Source organism: Ictidomys tridecemlineatus, chromosome 4, assembly GCF_052094955.1.
Source record: "Ictidomys tridecemlineatus isolate mIctTri1 chromosome 4, mIctTri1.hap1, whole genome shotgun sequence".
Classification (NCBI taxonomy): Eukaryota; Metazoa; Chordata; class Mammalia; order Rodentia; family Sciuridae; genus Ictidomys; species Ictidomys tridecemlineatus.
The window spans coordinates 187702093-187729068 of NC_135480.1; the positions used below are offsets into that span (position 1 = coordinate 187702093).

The window sequence follows — 26976 nt, forward strand, 5'->3', positions numbered from 1 at the left end:
TCTCCTACACATACCAGTTAGAGCTGGCTCTGCCCTCTTTTGCACTATTTTACTGGAGAACCTACTCTAACAGCACTCTATTAGTCTATTCAGATTGCTATAACAAAATACCATGGACTGAGTAGCCTATAAACAACAGAAATTCATTTCTCACAGTTCTACAGGCTGGAAAGTCCAATATAAGGTACCAGCAGATTTGATGTCTGGTATTTCCTGGTTCATAGATGGCATCTTCTCTTGGTGTCCTTGCATACTGAAAGGGAAGAAGCAGTCAGCTCTGTATGGCCTCATGCATAAAGGCTCAGCCTTCAGGGTCTCATCATCTCCAAAGGTCCCCACCCTGTTGTTAATTAGGCTTCAGCATATGAACTGGAGAGGGGAGCACAAACATTCAGACCATAGAGGGGTGGGTATTTTGGTTTTTTTCTACTCCATCTCTTAATTGAACACTCACTATATTGCCTCCCAAATTACTTCTAGCCTGTAAACAGTTGCCTGATATAAAGACATTTCTTGTCATCAAGCTTTCCCACCAGGATTGAGTTGGCCTTAAAACAAGTCAGGGCTTAATGTTGGCACCTGGCACCCAGCAACCCAGGGCCACTTTCCCCACAGCTTCCCTCCATGCTAATGCTGATCTCCTTTCCCAAGTCTCACACCCACAGGATAGATTTTGGTCCCTTTAGGAAGATAGTAATTCATCTGTGTAAGTCTGCACTCTGTCCTGGTCTGGTTGTCACATTGAACACAGTCACCATTATGACATGTGTGCCCCTTATTCCTCCATGCTTATTTCGAGAACATTTAAAGAAGATACCAGTCTTCCCAGAATTACAACATGGATAAAAAGAAACTGAATGCAAATGCAATTTTTTTTTCTGTCCATGCCTGAAAACCTTTGTAGTTTTGCTTGCCAACCAACCTCCAAGTTTGAGATGAAGGAGGAAGCTGACACATTAGTCTGAGAAGTTGAACTGAACAATCCATGGCCAGGGTCAGGACCGCTGGCTCTAACTTTGGTTTTGTGAGAGGTATTGCTAAGTCCCTACAGCACTGCTTTACACTTCCTGCCAGAAGAAGTGACTCAGTGGTTTGTTGTGTGACTCAGATTGATGATTCAGTATTAGGTGACGAAAAATATAATTTCTAACTTCTGGTAGAAATATGCTGGAATCTTAAAACTTTAAGGCAGATAAAATTTACTGATATCAAGATGCCAATAAGAAGAGATGTACTAACCCTTACCACTGAAAAGTTATCTAGACACAAACCCTATTCCCTTTAGTGTCAAAGAGATTTGGTTTTGCTTTTAGTTTGTTTTGTTTTGATTCTTAGCTTTAAAGGATGGAGAATGATAGGAGTTCTGTTTTGATATAGCCATTTTCAAAGACTCACTGTCTGGAAAGTCCGTGTTGTTGGCTCTCATCTGACTTTTAAAGGAAGGAGAGCCATTGAAATGGAATTGGAGTGACATTTGTTCATAAAAGGTAAACAAGGTGGGCAGTCCCTGCCCTTAGGGAAGTTTTGGTTCAGCAAAGGAAATGACAGCAGCACAGCAGCTTTATGTCAGAGAATAATGAGGACTGGTGGGAACACAGAACAAACAGTATATCCTCATATCCTCATTTGGAGGAAAGAAAAAGTCTTCTTTCCTTGGGGAAATAACCATCTAAGCTGAGAATTGGAGGCAAAGAGGTTGGGCTGAAGGGAGGGGGATAGATTGCTCCTAGAGAGGTTCAAAAGGAATCGAGAACTTGGCACACTTGAAGTATTTAAATCAGGCCAAGGTAGGTTAAAGGAAGAGCTTTGAACAAAACACAGATTGATTTGGAGCCAGGTAACAAAGAGCTACATCAATCACATTAAAGATTTTAGACTTAAAACTTTATTCTGTGGTCAGTGGAAAGCCAGTGAGAGCTTTCCAAGGGCTAATTGTCTCTGCACATCTCCGAGTTGCCCTGAATGGGCGGACTAAAAGTGCCCCTGCTTTAATGAGTGCCTTATGCAGGGTTGGATCATGCTCTTCCATGTTCCATTACTTCTGAAGGCATGCCATGCCGCCATCTTGACAAACTGTTTGCTGAGAGTTTGCAAGTGTACGCCCCCTGCTGACAGAGTTCAGAAGTGGAGAATAAAGGAAGCAATTTGGCATCTGCAGGAGCCCTATTTAAAGGGGAGACTCACATACTGCTGTAAAACACTCTTGAGAGAGAATTAGAGGAAGAGGGGGGTATCCAGACATTTTTATCAATGTTACATACAGTTAACATCATGTTAGACATGTTTCAAATGTCTTTTCATATTGGGGGTGCCAACAGACCGTTCTCACTTTAGTGCCTGTGTCTATTATTAGACATCCTGGTTTCACTTCCAAGTTCTGAGCATGCCAGAGAAACCCAGGTGACTATTGGTTTTGTTTTTTTGAAACAGTTTCTGTTTCCATACTGGATATTAAATTGATCTACCAAGTCAGGTGATTTTGCCCAGTAGGAGGGTACATTATGGTGAATGGTAAGAGGAGATGTGGATATCGGTCCCGTCAGTGGAATGTCTGCTCTTGTCTTCCAATAGTGGAAAGATGTGATTGCTATACATCTTATAAAAATGGAATTTACAGGGAGTATTGATTGGCTTTTGAGGTCAGTTTGGATGAAAATTCTGCATGAGTGATCATTATATCACTCTAAAGATTATTAACTGGGTTCCCCCCCCCCCCGTCCTCATTATCTTTAAATATCACAAAGGCAAGTCCTAGAAAGAAAGAAAAAAGATGTATATTGTATGTGAATATCAATACAATATTCATGAGGTGGAGCTTGATGGCTCGTTTCATGCTATCTCAGAGCCGAACAAGGCCAAGTTCCATTGCTCCACAGTAGAAAACCGTTTATCAGCAACTGGAGGAGGGTTCCACCACAGGCCTAGTGGGAGGGGGCTATCAGCAGTATGCAGGGCCTCCCTCTCCTGCCAGGCAGGCACTTACTTACTGGGCAGCTTGCAGGGGCCCAGCTGGCCAAGTGAAGCTAGCTAAAGCTTAATATGGAATGTCCAACAGATGGCTGTTGTCCACTGCTGCATTTCCTGAACATTCTCTGATGACACAAGTCTAATCACAATAGCCATGACTCAACAAGACCTTAAAGCTGTGTCCCATACTAGTTATTTCACTCATATTTTTCTCATTTCTCCCAACAGTCCTCTAAAAATCTCACACAAACTCTCTGAACCCTTGATATATTTCTGGATGCAGACTTTCTGTGATTTTAGAAGGGTCATGACAGTCTTTGCTATTATTTATAATGCAGTACTGATGCCATGGTTTAATATAACTGGAAAGTTCTAGGGAAGAACCCTGTCATAGAATGAAATGTCTGCTGTAAAACTAAGGGAAAATGAGTTGCATTAAGTGGATAAATAAATACTAAGAAGAGTCTCATGTCATGTTTTGCTGCCAAATAAATTATGAAAAAAAAAACTTGGTTTTCAGAGCTTTATGAATTTTGGAATGAAGCATAAAAACCTATACTGTTATGCTCTTTCAAAGAATTAATACTAGCTTCCAGAGAGGCTGAATAAATTGTTCAAAGCTACTCAGCCAGGAAGTGGTAAAGCCTGGCATGAACCCAAGCCCACTTGCTCTAGACTCCCTATCTTTTTCTAGCCCCTCCAGTACCTCAGCTGAGCCTGCCCTATGAGTAGCCACTCCCCTCTCCAGCCTTCAGGGACTGAACTGAGCTAAATCTCCCTCTGCCTTCTCCCGGTCACAGGCCCAATTCCTGCATTTTCTGAGTCCTTTCTGAACATATATATATATATTTTTTTGAGCCAACATAGCTCTGGAATTCTGCTTTCAATGGCCTGGGCATATGAGTTTGGCTCTCAGAAGCCACAAAACAGCACTAACATAGTGACTTTGAATGGTTCCTTATTACTTCACAATGGAATTCCAATGCCCCATTTATAAGTAGGCTAAATTGCTGGTTCTATCCCAAGATTCAGGGAGGTAGTGAGGGAACTGACATAATCCATGTCAATTTTCTAACTTGGCTGTTCTTGTGTTTTCTGGTAGTTCACTGGAAAAGGCTTATTCCCTGAAATCACTGAAAGAGCAGGGTATACACGCAAGAAATTGACTTGTCAATTGAGGACAAGCAGGGATAAATGTTCACTCTGTTAACTTTACATGAACGTGTTAGGTGTAGTGGGGTCAGAAGGAACTAATTTAAACCCGTGGTCTTAGAACATCATGATTGCCTTTGATTGTTCTTTTTCCCTGAACCTCCCGGTTTATCTGAACCTTGCAGATAGGTTCCTTTAAAAAAATACACACCATTAGGAAAGAAATTGGTAGGAAAAGCCTCCATTAAAGCAGCATTTGGTAAGAGGTGAGGGTATATAGTAGAGAAATTTTCAGCCTCACTCTTGAGAAGGCAGAGACTCCCAGATTTTTCTGACAAGCCTGGGGTCATGGCTCTTGGGCAGTAGAACTTGGGAAAAGGCAGAACATCCCCTGTCAGCTTAATTTCCTGTGTGCAAGCAGGTTCTGCTCTCTTGCTAATTGTGCTAGCTCTTCTGATAGATCCAGGTGTCTGGGTTGGCTTCTGCTGATGCTTCAGCTTGATGGGGTCAATACACATGTCCTCGTTTGCTTGCTCCCCTGCGGCTACTCCATGCTCCAAGTTAGTGGGGAGCTCTCCATGGAATTAGACTCAGCTACATACAAAGAAAGTGCATAGTCTTGAGCTGAGAAAGAGGAAGTGAATCAATATCTTTATTTATTTATTTTTTATGTGGTGCTGAGAATTGAACCCAGTGCCTCACACATGCTAGGCAAGTGCTTTACCACTGAGCCACAACCCCAGCCTCCCCAAGAGGAAGTGAATCAAAAGACATAATTCTTGCAAGATCCCTGGTAAGAAATGAGCTAATCAAAGCCAGGCTTGGGAGCAGGATGTCCCCAGTGACTGCTAGAATCAGGGCAGGATATGACTGCATCTCTTACTGACCATATTGACTTGCTCTGTGGTTCCCAGTGAGTTTGACATTTCAGATTCATTTGATGAGAATTACTTAGGAGTTGCTTTCTGCCATGATTGTGAAGCTGAAATAATAACAGAATGTGTGTCATCAAATTATTTCTATTCCTAGTTTTTAAATTTTGTTTTCTAAGTACTTCCGTAGAATTAAAATTACTCTTATAAAACTTGACGTCAGGAATGAGTTTTCAATAGTCACTCTTTTTCAAAAACAAAGGAATGACAAATTTCATCATTAAATGTATTGGGTGATAGTAAAATTACAAGTATCACCATCAGTTTGCTTCCCTATTTCATATGGGGAGGTGATGTTCATCCAGCCAAGCCCACCATGTTAGTAAGAATGTGTTTAATAAAAAGATCTTGTGGGAAAGTATGCTTTTCACTATAATTGTCATTGTTACTGTTTTAATGAACCTTTTATCTCTTTTTCATCTTAAGCTTGGCTTCCTGGTTCTATCCCAAGATTCAGGGAGATGGTGGGGGAACTGACATAGTCCATGTCAACTGACTAACGTGGCTGTTCTTGTGTTTTCTGGTAGTTCACTGGACTCTTGCATTTTATCATCTTCCAGTGGCATTCATAGGGTCAGAAGTTCATCAAATAACCTGTCTTACCTTGAAGCAATTGTATTTGACATTTTCTCAGATTAGTTCCACCAGGAAGGGCTATTTCTCATTCCTGAGCTAGGTTTGGGACGCCAGATTCCCATCATTCCATCCTGGGGCCTTCAAAGGAGGAGAAGAAAGAATAAAAATGATCAGCTCCTAGTGTGGGTCACAGCCTCTGTGTGCTCTTGGGCTGACATTCAGGATGTTCCCTTTCACTGAGAGGAAAGGAAATCGCAACTCCCAAGACTGAGCTCCTTACTTTCTGTGGAGAATTGTGAGTTGCTTTAGATGTTTGCGACCTAGTCCTAGCGCAGTGTGAAGAAAGAAGGTCACCGAAGGAGGCCTGGGCCAGGCATGTCATCTGGTGGGTGTTTTTGTTCTGTTTGGTGTGGCTTTTAAATATGAGTGGGTGGTGGCTTTTTCTTTTGAGAAATGTAGAAACAAAGGATCTTTGAAGACCTCAGACTCCATGGAGAATAGAACCTAACAAATACTCTAAACTTTTGATTTCCACAAAATACTCCTAAACTTCTGGAATTCACATTCGTTACTTTTTTTTTTTTTTGAAGTTAGACCTGTTCCTACAGAAGGAGGATTTGAGCTGTCAGGACTGACAACAGCTGTGTTCGGAATATACACAGCCCTCTCCCGGGTTCCCTAGGGTGGGAAGAATTGCAGATTCTTTCCTCTGCCTCCTGTCAGCGCAGCCCACTTGAAGTGCCCCCAGGAAAATCCTTTCTTGCTTGGAAAATCCCTAAGTGTGGCCAAGGCACGGCTTGCTTTCTCTGGACTAGAAAATGCTTTATCTCTTTCTCATAAATAAACAGGAAACACAAATTTGTGTTTCCCACTTGTCTTTTCCACTCATGGACACATTTGTAATGAAATCCTGCTTGGCTAATTTGTAATGAAATCCTGCTTGGTTTTGGTAATGGATTTGTAATGAAATTCTCTCCCTATTCCTTAGACTGCTTCACCATGAGACAGCCCCTGAGCCTACCCTCTTAAATGCCTACAATATACCTGCTTTTTCCTCTTAATATATTCTGAGTGTTTTTCTATGACTTTTAACTAGTCTGAAACATGATTGGTAATGGCTAAAAACTAGTCATACCTAATGTAACCATTCTCCTGTAGGCAGATACCTTGGTTCAATTATCTTTTTAATTACTAAGGTCGAAGTTATTGTACGTAAGCTTTGTGCTCATTCTTAATTGTCAGCCAAACTAGCTAGTGCCAGAAAGTTCCTTGGAAGCTGGTTAGCCAGTATTATACATCAGAGAAGCATATTTCTTAAACTGCCTTCCTTGAAATTTTAATAGGCATTCCATGAAGTGAGTTTCTCTGGTTAAATAAATTTGAGAAATGCTGCATTTTTATTCTTGCATTAACAGTTCATGGTTATGTTAGGGCCAAACCCAGAAGTCTTCCCGTAGGACCTTCGTCTCTGTCTCTCTGCCTTTCTCCCCCTCGACTTCCTCTCCCCTTTTTCCTTATTTAAATCCAAGTTTATTTTTACAATGCTTTTTTTTGGGGGGGGTTGTTTTGCTTGTTTACACATTGAGGGTCCCAGCTCACATAGCTAAGGTAATAGGACACACGTTTAGAAACAGCTTTGAAATCGATCCAGCTGAGCCAAGTTGCTTACCCTCAAACACCTGCAAAAAAAAGTCTTAAGTCTGATATTACTGTAGATGGAGTAGTTTGAACAAAAATCACGTTTATGACATAAACTCAGAAATGTTTCCTGTTCTGCACTCAGAATTTCAGTCTGATTTTGTTCTGTTGTTTCCCTACAGTGGATGTAGAGGTCACCTTGCACCTGTCCTCTGCTCTGTTAACCATCGGGTCCACTCTTCAGTCTAAAGCAACCCAGGGCTGCCCTTAGCTCTATGTGGCAGTCTGTTCTTGTTGTTTCTCAGGACAGTGACTTGGGGGGGGGTGGTCCTTCAAGAGAACTCTTCTGTGGAATGTTAAGTCCAGGTGAGAAACTGGACACTTATGAATTGGAGGCTACTTGGAGGTATTTCAGCTCTTGAATCACTCAGCAGGTGGATGAACCTCGGCCAGGGCCAGGTTGGATGGGGTAAGCTGGGAGGGAGGGACCCTGGGGAAAGAGGGGCAGTGAGATTCACTGTGAGGTAACTCACTGTTTGGGGCATGTTCTCGAGGCCAGAGAACTTCAGAGGGCCTCATGGTGCCACCGGTAAGGATGTGACTGAGCTCGCAGGCCTGCGGCACAGACCATCCACTTCACATTCCTGTGATGATCTCTGAGGCCCAACAGTGGAGGTTATCTGCAGGGTCCACTGCTGGGGGAGGAGCAGCAGAAATTTCTCACCATCCTCGTTGAGACAGAGGGGGATTACAGGGCCCAGCAGAAAAGTCTGGCCAAGCCAGCTTCCCCTGACACTGTCCAGATGCCTGCGGATGAGGCACAGCACCTCCTTGGTCTGGGGACCTGTGACAGCCCCACCTGAGGCCATGACATGACCTTGGTTGGTTATCTGAACAAAGCCTCTTCTCTCAAGTTGTTGTCAGCCACCTTTCCTCTGGGGGCAGCTGCTCCAGCCTACTAAGCCAGCCTTCCTTCCTGTGACCTCTGGTGGCTGTCACTGGTAACACTTGCTCCAGGGATGGGCTTTGAGTTGCTGGAATGATAGGAAATAAATAAGCAGGAAGTGTCTTTACTGTCTCGTGGCTGACCACGTCTCTGTAGCCACCTTTCACCTCCACAGCTTCCTTGCAGCCTTCGTCTCCTCCCAGAGATCAGCTACCACCAACACGGGGTTTGGGTGCCAGACTATAATTGTGACTATCAGCTGTCACTTGGGCAGGAGTTAGCCTCTGGGCCTCCCTGGGATAAGCCATTTCCAGGTGTCAGGACATCCACCCTAACTACATCACAATATTGTCGCAAGGATTCAGTGATATGAAGGCCATATGTGAATTGCCATTGTCATTGCCTCAGAGCCATGAGTGTGATTCTGTGGCCGTGGAATGTTTGATTTCATGTGTTCCAGGGAAGGCATTTGAACTCTTTCTTCTGATTCCTTGTGGGAGGTTCTGTCCCAATCCATAAGCATTTGCTAAGCGGCTAGTACATGTGTTTCCTCGTGGACGTAACTGGTTTTATCAGCTCATGTCAACTGCCATGTGCCATGTACCACAGCTCCTGCCGGGATCCATCAGCGACCAGGACCAGCTAGGCCCTCCTCTAAGGGGGTCTTCATTCAAATGCTTGGGGGGTTCACTGATAGTTGAAGCGTTTCATATCCTCAGGTCATTTTTGCAGTTTGTAACAGATGCTTCAATAATCAAGTCAGCTTGTGAAAAGGCTTTCACAGGAGGTAAACCAAGTTCTTCGAGGCGGAGGGTTGGGGCTGCTGCCTGGTGTGTGAGAGGCAGCAGCTAGAGGCAGTGGATTTCCACTGTGCCTTCTAGTGCTAGACGAGTGGCCGATGGGAGATTACCTGGATACTTGAGGTCAACAACTGGAGGATGACAACAAAGCAACTTGGTGTCTATTTCTGGTCCTGGAAGAGCTGCAGGATACTCATGAAACTGTGTGTCCTCACCCTGGAGTCACATTATGCTTTGAGATAATGGTTAAATGGTAGCTGGACTCATTGGATGCTGTCTGTTCTCAATACTAATTTTATAAGTGCTAACTCCGTCTTTCTAACAACTATCTAAGGGCAGGTATTTCTGTCATCATATCTGCTTTACAGATGAGGAAACTGAGGTATAAAAACAGTGAGTTGCCAGTCCAGAATTACTTGGCACCTAAGTAGTGGATTCAGACTCCAGCACAAGGGCTCCAAAAGTTGTGTGCTCACCTCTGTGCTGGACTACTTCTCAAGCCATCAATTTAAAAGTCAGTTGTATGCTAAGTGTTCAGGGGTAAAATGACCCCAGGTCTGGGATTTTCTTAAAAAATGCAACAAGTGGAAGGAAGGAAGGACCACAGATGTTAAAATCTTGATAAATATTTATTGTAGGTTATTTAAAAATGCCTATGGAGTCGTTATTCGCAGTTCCTAACTTCTATAATAAAAAATAGAAACGATTTCTTGTGAATTTGGAGATTTTGAAATATTTGTTATTGTTGGTATCAAGAGTTTCAAAATCATCTGGATCATTGCATATGCTTTTTACTAAGTTAATCAGTGCAATTGTGGCTGTGAAGTGGAATCCCTCTTTTGTATGTTAAAAACTACTTTCCTCCAGGTGCCAGGGAGCACACCCGTAATCCCAGTGGCTTGGGAGGCTGAGGCAGGAGGACCACAGTTCAAAACCAGCCTCAGCAGCTTGACAAGGCCCTAAGCAACTTAGTGAATTGACCATGGCACATGCCTGTAATCCCAGTGGCTCAGAAGGCTGAGGCAGGAGGATCGTGAGTTCAAAGTCAGCCCTAGCAAAAGTGAGGCGCTAAGCAACTCAGTGAGACCCTGTCTCTAAATAAAATATAAAATAGGGCTGGGGATGTGGCTCAGTGGTCAAGTGCCTCTGAGTTTAATCCTTGGTACCTCTCCCCACCCCACCCCCCAAAAAAAGAGAGAGACGGGGGGGTGGGGGAACTGGAGATATGACTCAGTGGTGAAGTGCCCCCTGGGTTCAATCCCTAGTGCCCTAAACAAACAAAACTACTTTCCATCTAGTCAACAAATGTGATGGCCGTGTGCCTTATTTTTTTTATATTGGTAAGGGTTCCCCTGCTTGCGCAATGTGTTCAGTGGAATAGTATAACATTTGAGTTGGAAGAGCTCACAAAGACAGCTCCTTCCCAGACTCATTTGGCAGCTGTGGAAGTGGAAGCTCAGAATTTAAGTGATTGGCTGGAGATTAAAGTGGAGCATTAAAAGCATGATCTATTGCCAATCAGTAACCAGTTAATGAGGGCGCAGGAATTAAAATCTGGAGCTTCCAAGCTCTAGGCCTTTCCAGGTCCATCGGAAGGAGCCTGTGCTGGTAAGGGGCCACAGCCACCCGCATGGAGACTCAGTCTCAGCCTACACTTGGGACTCCTGCTATGTCAGGCAGGTGCCAAGTAAGGAGTCTGGGATGTGAGATGAAGGCAGGGAGTTCCCCCAAGCTTGGGACCAGAAGGGGTCACGTGGGACTTCAACTTCCCCTGGCTCTACTCAGAGGACTAAATATGGCTTCTTCTCGCACCCTTTAAGAGCCCCACGTGGATCAGCTGGTGCCCCCAGTGCCACCTCCTTTGGGGCTTGAAAGAACCCATTTATTCTGTTTTCTCCACATTCCTTGTTGCAGAGCCCAGCTGTGTCACCCTCAAAGGGCCTGTGTAAAAAAAAACATTGCCATTGCACCTTCTCAGAGGCGCACCTGGGTCTCAGTGGCACTAAAGTCTACTCTTTGATGGGCCAGAAGCCAGGGCCCCAGGCTTTTCCCAAGAGAAGAATGCAAATGGTCTTAGCAAAAGTGTCCAGAGTCTCCACACCACTGGCCTCATTTCCTTATCGGAGAACTCCTGGAGAGCATCTCAGAGCTAAAATCTCACCACTCCACATCTGGTGGATACCCCCTGCCCCTCACGTGCCACCCCCATACACACTGGCATAAATTGTCCCTTAAGGTTTGGAGGATCTCAAACTCAAATGCTTTCGGGACCCCAGCAGGTAAGATGAATGCATGAAGCTGACCCATGTAAGACTGGAGTGACCTGGGAGGAATGGTCACGGTCTCGTTCAAAGGGTTTGCCACACTGTGATGCCCATGTAGAAAACCCCGGGCAGAGCAGCCGGCTCTTGGCCACCTCTGACATAGAGGACACCAGGAAGGCCAGGTCCCACCCCTGGCCACCCCTGTGACCTCTGCACAGCCTTAATACTGCAGAACCTCAGGTTTTCTCATAAGAATTGGGCCTCAAAGGCTTCAAGGTGCCACCTCCTCCAAGTCTCATCCTCTGACCTGTGATAGAATACACGTCTCCATAGCAACCAGGGCCAGGATGGTCTGACTAACATATTTGCAAAATGCCCGCCAGGCCCATGTGATCTAACTAACCTTTTAAAACTAGTGTCCTTGTTTTGTTTTGTCCCCTGTAACTAAATGGCCCACACTTAACCTTCATTCTGGGGTTAGAAGTTGCCTTTTCTTTTTGCCGGTTTTCTCTTCTTTCTGAAAGCAGCCATGAGCAGATGAGCTTAGAAAGGGTGTTCTCTTCGTGTTGTTTCAGGGAAAATAGAGAAAGTCAAACCTCCTCCATCCCCCACAACCGAAGGCCCCAGCTTGCAGCCTGACTTAGCCCCCGAAGAGGCTGCCGGAACCCAGCGGCCCAAGAACCTGATGCAGACCCTCATGGAAGACTATGAGACACACAAATCTAAAAGGCGCGAGAGAATGGATGATAGTAGTGTAAGTTTTTCCTCCTTTCCTTTCACTTTCCGAGGGCGGCCGTCCGTGTGGTGTGTGGTGTACCAGTTCAGGTGTGGATGTGTATACAGTTGTCTCTGAATAGCATCGCGGTTCCAAAACCAATTTTCAAATGTGTGGTTTAACATGAGTGGATTGGGTTTGGGTTTCTGCCTTGGTTCCCAAACAGTGGCCTTTTCTGGCCAAGGATAGCTGGAGCCCACTGGCAAGGGTGGTGCACAAGATGTTTGGTGTGTGGAAAGACAACACGCATGGGCGATGCTGCGGGGAGGGGGCAGGAGTGAGCGCCAGGGAGCCACTTGACCTACTTTGTGCACATTCTGTGTTTTTAGAGAACTATGAAATGCTGCTTCTTCAAAATCTACATTGCGAGCAATCACTATAAATATTCCACAGTGCTCAAAAAGACAAGGGTGAGCTGGGAACGGTGACACACTCCTGTTATCCCAGTAAGTTTGGAGGCTGAGGTAGGATGATTTTGTCCCAGCAACTCAGCAAAGCCCTGAGCAACTTAGTGAAACGCCATCTCAAAATAAAAAGGACAGCAGTCGTTGCTCAGTGGTAAAGCACAAAGCACCCCTCAATTCAATAACCCGGTTGCCCCCCACGCCCCCTCCCCCCCCCGAAAAAAAAGGGAAGACATGTGTTTTGGGTTGTTTCCAAGCCTCTTTTGCAGTTTGACAAGAAAGAGCCATTTTAAATGACAGTTGAAAACCACGCAACTACCCTGTCCCTGACCCCAGAACTTTGCATGCGGCTTTCACATGAACTATAGTGGAAGGAAGTCATCCACTCTGGTTTCTTTGTTCTGCAAGAGACTTTAGAGTTGTTCCATAGGGTCCCAAGGAGCCTGGGATCAGCCTCAAGGTTTCACACCATCCCCAAGGAGTCTCGGGCATCAGTCTCTTTGCATCCCTGGAAGTAATCAATCCCTGGCCCAGATGTCCCACCTAGCTGGGATTGCTAAACTGCCTAGTTGACCCCAGGAGGTCCTGGTTTATACCTATTGTCCTGGCATAATGATGAATCGCACCCCTTTCCCTTTAAAAGGTATCCTGCTTTAAATAATGAACTACCCGGTCACCTTAAACTTGAGTGCCCTGGGGTTCACAGTAGGAAAGTCCACACCCATTTACACTTTTCCTAACTCTGGCAGGCTCATCCCAGGTTAAAGGACTTCTGGGGCAGAAGCCAGGACTGAAAGTTGCTTTCAAAATATGTGGTGAGAAAGAAAGGAAGAAAACGCACACAGGGGGAGCCTATGGTCTGCTCTCCGAATTTCACAGTGGCTTGGGGCCTGGCCTGCGGTGTCTGCTGAGGACACTCCTATTGGGCTTCACTGTGGTGGAGGCAGCAGCTCCTTCCTGAGCCTGTGGGACATTTCCTGCCCACTAAGTCTTTTTAGCCAGCCCTTTTTTGCAGCCCCAATTTTGGTACAGAGTTCACATTTAGGTATTTTTGGTGGTCTGTGGCTGCATTGAAAGGTGGTGCAGAAAAGTGTATCCACAACATACATCAGCAGCTTTGGTGGAGGTCCGCCGAGTGGTTCCTTCATGTCACCATGTGGACGGGAAAGAACAAATGGACCCTTTTAGTAGCGACCCATTCAAATGTTTTCTAAGCACACTCTGTGTTATCTCTTGTATGTGCTTATTGTGTTGGAGTATAGATATTAGAAAAGAAACACTGTACACAGAAGGAAAGAGCCAATTCTTAGTCATTTGCTAGGCCGAGGGCTGAAGTTTCCTTCGTACCTGCTCTGACACACAGGCAGCCACCTCATGAATACCAGCCAGGTTGGATTTCCTTTTGGCATTAATGAAGCCAAAAGTAAAGTATGGAGTCAGCATTTTAATATTCTAATTGCCCTTCCCTTACACAGCAAAGAGGCAGCTTCCTATCTCTATTTTGCCCAAGTAAATCAACATTTCAGATAAGGAAGAAATCTACGAACAAATCAAGCTGTTGCTATTTCCAGGTCCTGGATGCAAGGCCCAGTGTTTTGAAGTAGAACTGACATTACAACCAAACCCAAGTGTGTTTTTGAAAATTCTAAGAACAGGACAAAACTTATTCAACCTGGTGTCTCCTCTTTTCAGAGATCCAATCTCAAAAAATATGTACTCAGATTGCTTCTAAAGCAATTACATGATTTTCAGCCAGACTAAATTTCTGAGCCACCTCTTAGCATGTCTATTAGCCCTTCCAGTTTAGGGGATCTTTTCTGTTGTATCTATATGAGTCACTGGAAAATGCATTGACGTTTTCCCCCTAGCTGGTCTGTGGCCCCTTTATATGAGAAGGACAATAACAGAGAGCAGGTGGGTTGCTTGGTAGCCTGGCTTCCTATCCTAGAAGCTAAGGGCAGTTCTTCTAAAAGTAAAATAATTCTGATCTCCTGCTCCGTGCACATACACTATTAGCAGGGCAAAATGGCATTGTAGATTGTGTACCCTCTAAGAACCTCAAGTGGCTCACGCTGATGTCCCCAGTGTTACCCAGTGCGATACAGCATCTGCCCTGGCATCTCACCCTCCAACATTTCCTTCCTACAAGCCCCCTGGCAGCATTTCTGCCTGCCCTTTTAGAAATTTGAAACCACGTTTTAAGGATCCTGTGGGTTCTCCCCCAGGATTAAAACCCGAGCCTAGAAAGTAGCAAGTCGTTTATAAATTGAATAAAAAGAATTCTTACTTGCTCTGCATTCTCAAGGAAAATGCAAACCGAAAAGCAAAAATGACTGGGACGTATCTGTGGTGAGATAACACCAGACACATTGATAGCAATGAGCATGAAGAAAGAGAAGGAGCCCGCATGAACCGAGCCTGCAGTTTCCCTGAGAGAATTCTGCCATCAGAACTGAGAAAAACTGTTGCCATTTAAAACAGGTCCAGGGCCCCCTAATCACATCAGAGCAGTGGCAGTATGTGGAGCTGTCCACAGCTCGGGGGCCCTGCTGTCTCCAGTTTTCCCACTTAAGGGGAAAAAAAAATGTACAAGACAGGCCAGGAGGCCTCTGGCTCAGGGAACCTACTCATTTTGCAGTTGGTGAGCAAAAAAAGGTCAGGGGCATATGGAACATTGCCCAAAAAAGTTATCCCCAGATGGCTGCACTTACTACTAGAACCTGAGCAAGGCACTCCCTTTGTGGTCAAAATCCTCACCCACTTGGACGGGCTTCCTTGTTCTGTACGGACATCAGTGGGTGTCTCCTTGCTCCATGTTTCTGCCCACTCATTAGTAGAGTCCTCGGCTAATTTTTTGAGGAGGGAGGGTTGTATGGCCACCCCCACACCCAGGGCAGCTTACCAGCCTACACAGATCCTTGCATGTATTAGAAAAAGACCCTGTTTCCTCAAGGAGGCTGCAGCTTTGCCCCATCCTCACTGTTCATCCTTTTAATCATTCACTCCTTTAACCTGTAATTTTGCAGTGAGTGGGCCCAGATGTAGCCACCTGTCTTTAATTGCCGGTTTCTCTTCCCCGGAATTGTTATCTTACTGGAAATGCCCTTTTTCTGGATCTGATGCCATCTCTGGTCAGTCCTGCAACTCATAATGGACTGATGAGTTATCCTTTCCTAAAGGGCTTCTTGGTGCCTTGCAAAGGAGCTGTCTTGAGGTGGGGATGGAGGAGACCCTGCCCACTGTAGATCTGGAGGGCGGTAGGGCTGTCGGGCACACATCAGGAGCTATTTGGATTGCTTTCCTTCAGGCCTCAGAAGCCCTTTAGGGAATGGATTCACGAGGCCATGACGAGTTGCATGACTGCATTTAGTTAAACAGTATGCTTTTGTTCCCACTCCATGACCTGAGCCTAGGAAGGTGAAGATGAGGGTTCATTGGTTCTCTTGAACACGTTGGTAGATTCCTCCCCCTTTTCCAGCTAAAGGGAGGTGGCCTTCTGTGTATTCAGTCCCATCTTCACTTCTAACACAGGATCTACTCAGCAGGGTTTTCCTGTGTTTTCTGTCTTCCTCCCTTCCCTACCCTCCCTCCCTTTTCTCCTGGCCTTCCTACCCTCTCTCTGGCTTTTTTTTTTTTTTTTTTTGTGGTGCTGGGGATTGAGCCCAGGGACCTGTGCATGTGAGGCAAGCACTCTACCAACTGAGCTAGATCCCCAGCCCCCAACGCCATTACTATTGAAAGTTCTGGCAACCACCCTTGCCTGTCTCTGAATAAGAGAACGCCTCATCGGTTCCCTGGACTGTGTCAGAACTAGGGCCTGGCACTTCCTGCCTCTCTAGAAGAATTCCCATCTCAGCTTTCCCTCTAAATGAAGTCATGCCGCTGTACTCTCACTGAGTGGGTGAAGGAAGCCCATCTGCCCCAGCGCCCCTCCCTTCCCCAGGCCCCAGAGGAAGCCCAGCCACAACCAAGGATGCTTCACGATGCCCATCTCCTTCTAGGGCTCTCATACCACGGGGAAGGCACAAAAGAGAGGAGGGCTCCGAGCTTCTCACCTCCCAGCCCTTAGTCTGACCACTTCAGAACTGTAATTTTTAGGTGTTCCATGTAAGAAATTGCTGATGCCCACAGATTTGTAAGCCCATAGACTCAGGGGTACTAAGTCTATATGACTAACAGTACCCCAAACCAGTCAACTCCTCAGATGCCCTATGCAGTGTACATGCAAGCTCATTACCACAATTCTGGAAGGGGTTGCCCCACATTGGTTTTTTTTTTTTTTTTTTGTCTCCTTTCCCATAGTTAGATCTACTCGACCCCCAACCCCATGGATTTTTACAGAGGACTTTTAGTCTTCTATAAGAACTAAGATTATTTTAGTATTGTAGTGCTCATATTAATTCTAAGTAACCATCCTAACTGATGATCACAGGACCACCCCACTCCAGGGTACTGATGAGGGTGGCTGTGTATATGGTCACCCAAGGCCATGCCCTCTTTAGAGATCAGGGTCTTCTCTGAATGAACCTCAAGGTTCAGAGAAGCCTACAGGGAAGAGTTTTTGAAAAGCTGGCTCCAGAGCCTGGCAAATCCAAAATGGAAGGAATCCCGTTAATTCAAAGTGCAGAAAATGAAAGCAACATCTTGAATTAACAAAGGTGCGGCTTATCTGATATTTTTATTAAAGGACAATAGGGTATCTACTTGCTCCAAGAGATACAGACTTTGAAATGAACAAATATCAGATGAAGCAAGTCTTGGCGTGGGTGTGTGGTGCCCTCCTGGAGTGACTGTCCCTCCTGTCCGCCCCTGGCGTGGTACGGGTTCCAGCGGCGGGGTGCTCTGTGAGTGTCTGCTGTGTACTAACCCTGGTCTTTTCCCTTCCTGCCAGTACACCTCTAAGTTACTGTCTTGCAAGGTGACCTCTGAGGTACTTTTCAACTTGTCTGTCTTGGTGTCAGTGCATGCTCAATGCAGGTGCATGCTGTTGTGGTTTGCCGTTTCCTGATGTGTTACATGAGAATGGCAAGAAAAAACAGCTTGTCTCCACGTGGATTTCCTCCTGCCTTTTCTGAATTGGGGGACTGCCTCACGGTGCTGGAGTCCATGCAACGATGATTCCCTGTGCTGTGCTGTGCGGTGGGGTTGGAGAAGACCTTGCCCACCCGTGGATCTGGAAGACATTTGAACTAGAGGGCACAAATGATGGGCTGTTTGGCTTCTTTTAGTTTCCTTAGGCATGAGTAGCAAATCTAATCTGGTCTGGTTAGAAAATAGTACAACTCATGCGGATTGAGCTGTTGATTCTAACCGGTCCCTCTTACCTTAACACAAATCCAGAGAGCTCCCCCATTTCATGGATTTAGGATGAGTTATTCCAAATATGAACCAACCCCATGACCCCGTCCTTCTGATCTTTCAATTTATACTTTTGTTTTGGAAGCTTCTTCTTTCACAAATACAAGTCATTATTTACTCACCTGGTTTATGATTTATTAAGGGTCTACCATGTGCCAGGCACTGTTCTGTGTTCCTAATGTCGTGGAGCCGGCATGCAAAGTCCCCAATTATAAAATGCAATCTGATAATAAGACCTACTCCTCCAGCTTTGCCCATTCTTATTATTTCATAGCACTTGCTAAATATTTTTAAAAAGAAGTTAATGTTGCAAATACAATTCAAGCCCTCTTGTTTCTTCTCCCAGTTCTTATTGCTCAGTCTTTTTGTCACACCTTTTCTCTCCTGAGGGGAACTGTTCTTGGCATTGGTGTTCATTTTCATGCATGCTTTTATACTACACATGTATGTACACCTAAACAATGTCCTATTTTTTTTTTGCATGTTTTTGAACTTTCTATAAGTGGTAAGTCATATGGTGGTAGCCTCTGCTACTGACTATTCAGTCTGCATTGGTTTTAGATATGCTCATGTGATACCTGTGGCTCTAGAGCATTCAGTATATCTGCTGTATAGTATTCCATTCAATGAATATATCACTATTTATTCACTCTCTTATTGATGGAAATGCAGGTTGTTTCTAGTTTCTGTTTTTGTTTGTCATTATAAACAGTGCTTCACTGAATGCTGTTGCACATTTCTCCATGCACCTAGGAAAACAATTTTCCTAGTAGGAGAACTGGGTGTAGGGCTATCATGTACTTGCATTCCCTAAATATTGCAAATTATTCTTCAAATCAGTTGTGCCAAACCCATGTATGCATGTACACCTAAACAATGTTCTATTGTTTAGAACATTGTTTAGGTGTACATGCATGCATGTATGTGTGTGTGTGTATATATATATATGTATATATATATATATATATAATCACTGTTTAGCAAAATAATTATATTTAACTATCGATTTGAGCTGTCAATTATTTGCAATTTTTGTTCATAACACAAAGTAAACGTTGAGAATACCTTTTTCTATTTTCCTTGTTCCTTCTATTTTCCTATGTTCCTTCCTCATAGTCCAAGTGTGGTTCTCATCTAGGGAATGACAACTTAGAATCAGACCCTAATCTCATCTCCTATTTCAGTGAGTATAGTTCAGAACAGTGACAATCCAGTCAAATGTATGTGAGGAAAATAGAATTGGACACAGTGTAACTTTTACTAAAGAGAAAATAAGAGGGAAAAAATATCAATATTTAAGAGGGATGACTCATTAACATATCTTTTACTTCACATATCCCAAAGAAAATTGTCTATGCTGATTGCTATTGAAGTTAAGCTGTGCACTACACATTACAAAGACAAAAACAATGTTAGAGGATTGCTCAGAGAGAATTGATCTCCCCCCACATCATCATCCTGAATTTGAATTAATTTGTGAGAAAACAAAAACAAATCAGGTCTTGGTATTATTATTATTATCATTATTATTATTATATTTTAGTTGTAGGTGGACACAATACCTATATTTTAGTTTATATTTTATTTATTTTTATGTGGTGCTGAGGATCGAACCCAGTGCCTCACACGTGCTAGGCGAGCGCTCTACCACTGAGCCCCAGCCCCAGCCCCTGGGTATTCTTTTATATCAATAATTTTTTAGTTTTTATGTTTTCCTCTCTTCATTTCTGTGGAGAGTGTGTGTTGCTCTTTTCCGGTGCTTCTCCCTCCAGGCTCTCACACAGCTCACGTAGCCTGATGGCTCTGAGCATCCACTCTGCACCCAGAGTGTTCTGGGTTCAGATCTTGGCTTTTCTTCCTACTGACTGGGCAGCAGTGGGCAAATCACTTGACCTCCCTGTGCCTCCGTCTCCATCATGTGAGATGGGAGTCATGATGGCCTGAATCTCACAGAATGTCCTGAGGATTAAATCAGTAACTGGTTTGTAGTACTTATGACGTGTGTGCTATGATTATAGCCCTAGAGGCATGTGCTTTTAGCCCAGAAAAGAAAAGCATAGACTATTAAAAAGTAAATATGCAATAATTAAAATAACAACACTAAATTTGCTAGAGATTTACATACACATATATACATGTGCGCGCGCGCACACACACACACACACACACACACACACACACACACAATGATCTGGGTTTTAGTTAAGGAGCAGTGCTCATACCAAGAACTTGACTTTTGAATCTTCAAAGGCCAGTTGTAGGATGGCTTTCTCCAACACAGTCCTGGATCACAGGGCCTATGAACCCAATGATGGTTTTATGCTAAGGTCTCAGTTATCTCAATGGCGATTCATTTATTGCCTTGTCTATGCTATCACCAAGGAATTTAGATTTTATCAGAAAATCAGATCATGTTAAGTGGTCATCCAAATTAAGAGAAATGAATTAAGAAAGGAGAACTCGTCTGATGTAAGTTGACCAGTAGGTGTTCAAACCCAAACTCTGCTAAATGTTCCCCTAATTAGGAGTACTGACGTCTGCCCATCACATTTTTTGTGACTAAGCTCCACGAGGAAAGGGACTGTTCTGTCCCCAACATGCCAACACTCTGCCTAACCACAGGTAGGACCCCAGTAAATGCTTGTAAGTGGATGGCAGACAGATTATAGCATGAGTTCCCGAAGAACATGGCAAGCTATATCTGCTCAAGTTGATTATTAAAATCGGGTTTAAATGACAAGGAACATTTGAAAAGGATGGGGACTCTTATACTCAAAACCTTGGATTTATTTCCAGCTTTTTTGTATAAACTTTTCAACGTCAACTTGTATTGCAGTCCAAAAGGCAGTTGATCATTTTACACACGACAAAGTCCCTTATATAGATGCTGTGTGCTTATATTCCACTTCACACAGTACAAATCCTTTCACATGATGATAGAAATAATTATTGAGACCTTATTATTATTTTTTATACATGATTATTACTCATTAAATTATTATTCACGTGGAACCATGCTAAAATGCCTACATGCATTGCCTCATTTATTCCTCAGGTCAACTATCAGTTTTATGTTCCTCATGGGGACACTGAGGTGCAGGGGTGACTTTTCCAAGGTCACGCAGTCACTAGAATTTAAACCTGCCTGAGTTCACACTGCCTCCTGAGAAAGTCTGAAAGTAGGGCAGATGTAGATCGCCAACGGATGAAACTGGAAACAGGGCCCAGGCCTTTCAGGCCCAGTCCAGTTCTGGTTCAGTTCCATGTTATCCCACGTTGGCCAGAAAAATGCTCTACTTAGACTGTACCAGTTCTAGAACTATTATTTCTTCTAATTTATTTTTCTTAGATAATAAGGGAACCTCGGTGTACTTATCAACAGGACACTTGATGACATGGCTTAGGTGCCTCACAATGCATCATTCATTCAGCAGACATGACTGGGTACATCCTAACTCTCCCTGATGGGGGCAAGTAGGGAGGGCTTTGCAGAGGAAAGCACATCAAAGCTCCATTCATTGGACAAAGATGCAGAGAAGTAGGTTGAGATGGACCCCCAGATCTTTAGTCTCCTTAGAATCTGCTTATGCCTGTTTTACCAGCCCTGCCTGTAACCTGCATCTCCGGCTTCTCTGGAGTTGTCAACATCAGTGTCCCCTGCCTAAATGATTATTTTTAGAATATTCAAAGCCTTCATTGCAGTTTGGAAAACCAACCAGTACTGGCTCTACTGAACTTTTCTTTAAAATCAGAAACTCTGCACCCTAAACTAATGCCAGAGTAATTGGTTGGCATGATTGGTCTTGCTTTTACTGCAAAGACCTAGGTCCAATTCTTGTGTGTTGGCCACATAAATGCCATTCATCTGCACCTCATCTTAATAAAATTTTAGCTGGAACATTTTGGCTAAAGTCTTCCACTCAGGAGTTTACAGATTGTGCTAGTGAACAGGAGGGAAGGAGGACCCATTTCAGTGGTGGCAAGCCCACTTGTCTTTGATGTTGTCACCTTTGATTTCATTAGTACATGTGGTCCTAAAGAAGTTTCATCAAAATGCTGAGATTGCTTTTTGTTGACCCCCAAAAGCTATATTTTTCAGTTACTGACTCTTTGTGTTTAATTATGCCAGAGTAGATTGGTGTGATACAAATATGATCATACCTTACATAGATCCACAAAGCTTGGCTTGTATCCACACTGGTCCAATAGTTAGGAATTACTTTCTGATCTGCCTGTTTATGAAGAGACTTTAAGGGAATCTGTCCTTGTGCCGTCCAATATAATAGTTATTAGCTAAAGGGGCTATTTACAAATTTTAAGTAAGTTAAAATTAAGTTAAATATTTAGTTTCTCAGGCTTGTGTTTCAAGTACTTGGTAGCCATGTGGCAACAGTGGCCACCATATTGGATGGCACAGTTCCAGTCTCTCCTCCCTGTCCTCTCTACCAACCGCAGTACCAGACACTTCATTACTTTTCATTCATGTTGATGCTGTTGAGGAGGAGAATAGAGGAAAGAAATGGGAAGTTGGCACATGTACATAATTAGCATCATGAACACTGAATAATTTTTTTTCCCTTTCTCTTCAGGTCCTTGAGGCCACACGGGTTAATCGAAGGAAGAGCGCACTGGCCTTGCGCTGGGAGGCGGGGATCTACGCCAACCAGGAGGAAGAGGACAATGAATAAACTTCCTTCGGCCCAGGAAACGTCTTTGGTGCTTGGGATACCAAGAAACCAAGAAATGATCACATCAAAGCATTTTGATGGACTATTTATTAAAGTGCATACAAACTCAGCAATCCTTCTGTAGACCAGAAACTGCAACACACAACGATGAAGAATAAAGCAAAAAGGGGGTCCACCCGTCGAATTCTGAGATCCAGGAGTCAGAAGAGAAAGGATTTCTTTGTGACTCAAAGAAGCCTCTGGATTTGGACCAGTCCACAATTGATCCAAAAAGACAAAGACATTATAAGCAAATCTACATATTTGCTGAGGGCAGACCTTTGACCAGCCTTGGTGGGTGATGAGGACAGACACTGAGGATAAGTCCATTAGTGAGCTGTAGGGCCCAGGCTGTTGCCATCTGTGTGGCACCGGGTATTTCTCTGCTCTGGCTTCCCACCCCTTGCTCGTGGCATCCAAGGTGTTGGATTGGCACCATTTTCTCCAGCAGCCATACAACGAATGGTGTTCCTCTCTGTGGTTGCCCCAAAGAGGCAGTTATGATAATATTTCTCTTACATTTGATTATTTTTAATTGGGAGCAATTAATGATTGCAATGTATACAATCCATATTTTTAAGACAATATATCTTCATGTTGCAGATGCAATCTCTTCTACACTAGGAGGTTGAGGAATGTGGGGTGAGAAAGCCAAACCAAATGGATTATTTTAGCTTTAGGATCTTGTCCGCTTATACTCTTGACTGATGTGTAGTTTAGAAGAACACATTTTCACAATTACGTTTCTTCACGTGAAAACTATATTTAGTGGGCAACGACTATTTTTATGATGGGATAGGGGAATATAAACATGAATAAAACCTGTACACATTGAACAGCTTGGTTCAAGATGGTAGGGGTATTTTTAGATGGCAATAATTGGGGGAAAAAAAAAAGGTCAAACTCTGCCTTAGAGAGGTAGATGGCAAGAAATAAAAGTGTTTATAACTATTTTGTATTATAAAGTGAGCCTTAGAGGTAGTAGGAAGAAGGAAGGGATGTTTCGGGTCAATAGAAAGGAAACATTAAAGTCAATGAAGGTGGGGGGAGAACGAGGGAGGAGGGAGAGGGAGAAGAAGGACGTGAAAGAGATTATTTTTTGGCTGAATGCTTTTCAGGATGCTAAAGAGAAAAATGTAGAATAGAAATTTTAAGTGCAGGCTTGGAATCAACTACAAATCCTAAAGATGGTGTGTGTGTGTGTACACCTTTGTGTGTTTATGTAACGAGTGTATGTTCACGGGTGTATGTGTGTGTGTGTGTGTGTGTGTTAAATTTCGATTGCTCACGACACCTGGGTGTACAGTTATTTCCTCCAAAGATGTTAGCCAGCATCAGGAGTGAGTGAGAATTTCTTTTTTATGAAAAGGGATATAAAGGCACCGAGCTGATGCAGTATTTGTAATATTAAATTGACCTAACATGGTATTTGCATGAATCACAATTGCAGAGTTTTGAGTAGTTTTGTAATTTGACATTTAGGAACGTATCCTATTTATTCTCATGCTTTGGATTCATGCTTAGTATACACTAGAGGATGCTAGCTTTACTCTTTTCTGTCATTTAAAGCAATATGATAAGGGCATTCAGTAATTGGGTGCCCTAAATTTCTGGATGAGAAAATAACTAACCAGCCTTCGTTATTTTTCCTTTGTTTTAAAACCATTTTTTAAAAGCAATAATTAAATTAGATCTCATTAAAATTCTTTTTTTTTGTTTTCATATTGTTATGTCATAAGCTCTGATATGTTATTCTCATAAGTAGCAATTCCACAAAACCCATATGTAGTGTTACACACATTATCTTTGCTTTTTTTTTTTAATCTTTGCTAGTGTTGACTTTGAGGAAAAGTTTATTCACAAATGGTGGGCATAAAGTAAAAAGATGGAACTGGCCAATAATCCCTAAAGATCCTTTCAAAGTGCCTCCGGTACCTGTCGTATGCACCCACATTCTGCAGATTGTAGCCGACCTTGCATGTGGGCATTTGGCAGTTGGGATGGTTCATTCTCCTGAATGTTCAGCCAAGTGCTAATCATTGGGGAACACTGAACAAATAAGACCCCTGATAGAGGAGTTCATTTTATAGTGGCAGAGGCCGGCATGGAGCCAGGTATTCCCAGGAAGGTGACCTCCATGTTAGAGCAGAAGTCCTGCCCCATTGGAATGGGAGCGCCCAGGAAGGAGGACCGCCGTTTGTCTGAGGATTTCTGGGCTGAGGACCGAATGGGAGGGGCGTTCTCTAAGGAGACCCATCAGAGGAGCAGAGGTGGCAGCAGCACCTGTGGCCCCAAGCGCAGTGGCAGTCAGGATGGTGGCCAGTAGGCTACATTTATGGGTTGCTCAGGAAATACACTGTGCTTCCTGCTTTGGGACAGACATGGAACTCTTAGAGAGCACAGGCATGCTGTTGACTAACTCCCCCCATTTTTCACAAGCGGGAACCATTTTCACCACTTACCTTAAGCTTTTGTTCTGTCTGGAAGGGGATCTTGTACCCACGGGACAGCTGCCATGGAGAAGAGCTGGCAGCTGGGAGGAACGTTAGGAAGCCACCCAGTTCATGGGATCACTTTCAAGGCCACCTTGATTGAACAAGAGGCACCGATTGCTCTAGAGCCAGGATCCCTTGGGCCACACTCCACGAATAGATGAGGAAATAAATGTGATTTCTGTGACTCTTTCTCCCAGTCACGGACCTGTTTTTACTGTGTCCCCTACATCTCCAACCTTTACTAGTTCTCCCAAATTGCCTTCCGGATGACTGCTATTTCCTTGCTCTACTCACTGACAATCCCATTACATTCCTATTAAAAATGTAAATTACAGTTCCCCTGGGTAGAGCCAGGTTTTCTCTGTGCTCTTGCTTTTTTTATTCATTCAAGAAACATTCCCCCTCACTGCCACCCCATGCTTGCGCCATGGACACAGCACTGTGCTTTGGGATCCCACATGAACCCCTGTAGCTTCCTGAAGATGGAACAGACCCCTGGAGAAAAGTCATTCCTGCCTAATCCACCGGGAGAAAGAGGCTCAGGAAGCTCTCTGCCTCTAAGGCTCGGCCTCACCCTTCAATAGCGCACAAGCTTGTTAATGTCAACTAGGACAAATGTTGAGATTTTGCAAACTGTTAGAGCCTTCCCGGAAGTATTCCTTGCTGCAGTGTTTATGGATGTTCAGTTTCTTCCAGAGCCGATTAACCACTGACACGCCTTGGTTCTCTCATCCAGAAATTATGGAAACAGGGTCTGTCAGTGACAGAGGTTGGTTGAGTTCTACTTGGATGACAATGCAATTACCCATGCATGCTGCCCACCCTAGGCGATGACATAGAAGCAGTATCTATATCAGTGTCCACACACACACACACACACACATAACAAGAAACACTAAAGCAGTGTTGACTCTTGTCGCTGAAGACAAACATTTTTTTTTCAAATGAAGAATGGATTTAATTAAACTATGTATTGGGAAAAAAAATAGCCTAAGTATTAGAGAAGGTGACTATATCCAGTTTTAGTTACAGAATCAATTTCCTGAATTTTTAGCATTCAGTGAGCTGCCAATTTTGATTGTGTTGCTCTTTATCCAGATGACATTTTCTTTTTTTATTGGAGGAGGGGAAAAAAAAAGCAGCAATACTGTGTTTGAAAATTATACTCTGTATCTGGCTTTCCTGTGTATGTTAACCACTTCGATGTTATTCTCCTGCTTCGGTTTTATAGTGATTGTGAGGCATTCAATGCAAGTATACAGTTATTTTCTCATTAAAAACCCGATGTGTGTTGTGTTTTTATAAAGGATGGCTACTTGTTTAACTGAGGGGAGTTGGGAAGGCTAGCCTAACCTTGAGTACAAGCCTGGGCCCTTGGCCCCTGCTTCTGTTGCAGCACGTATGGGACAAAGGAATGCCATTGTAGCAGACTGTCCCCAAAGCCCCTTCTCAATATACAAGATGGTCGGTGGCAACCAGATTTTGGCACCGCCCGCACCCCCCCTTCTCTCTCCTACTAGGAGTGAATCCAGGGGCCCCCTACCACTGAGCAACACCCTCAGCTCAACCCTTATTTTTTATTTTGAGACAGAGTTTCCATAAGTTGCTGTGGCTGGCCTTGAACTTGGGATCCTCCTGACTGCTGGATTTATAGGCGTGGGTTATGCGCCTGGCCACTGTATCTCTTGTAAGAACCTCATGGGGTGCACTGTTTTGGTTTCCATTTTACATGTGAGGGAACTGAGGCTCTGGGAGGTGAGTTTGTTGATGCCATGTAGCTCGTTGGTGGCAACATTTGAATTTGAACCTGGGCATCCTGACTTGAGTGTTGCTCTTAACCCCCGCACCCCAATCCCCCAGAAGCACACAATGGCACTTTCACATATGAAGCCGGAGCAGACCTGCATGAGCTCTGGGTGGGCTGGCAATGTCTCCTCCTGCT

General features: G+C 43.9%; 1 protein-coding gene across 6 annotated transcripts in view; it reads left to right on the forward strand.

Moving 5' to 3' along the window:
• Palm2akap2 (PALM2 and AKAP2 fusion) overlaps positions 1–26340 on the forward strand; it is a 457555-nt gene extending 431215 nt beyond the window's left edge. For 5 of the 6 annotated variants that reach the window (XM_021729378.3, XM_021729379.3, XM_021729381.3 and 2 more), the window contains 3 exons: positions 11851–12029; positions 17346–17384; positions 22402–26340. In XM_021729378.3, the coding sequence (XP_021585053.2) occupies positions 11851–12029; positions 17346–17384; positions 22402–22500 (317 nt within the window). In that variant the 3' untranslated portion in view covers positions 22501–26340. The remainder of the gene's footprint in view (positions 1–11850; positions 12030–17345; positions 17385–22401) is intronic. The other variant, XM_040286141.2, reaches the window with a different exon arrangement.
• Positions 26341–26976: the final 636 nt, after the last annotated feature.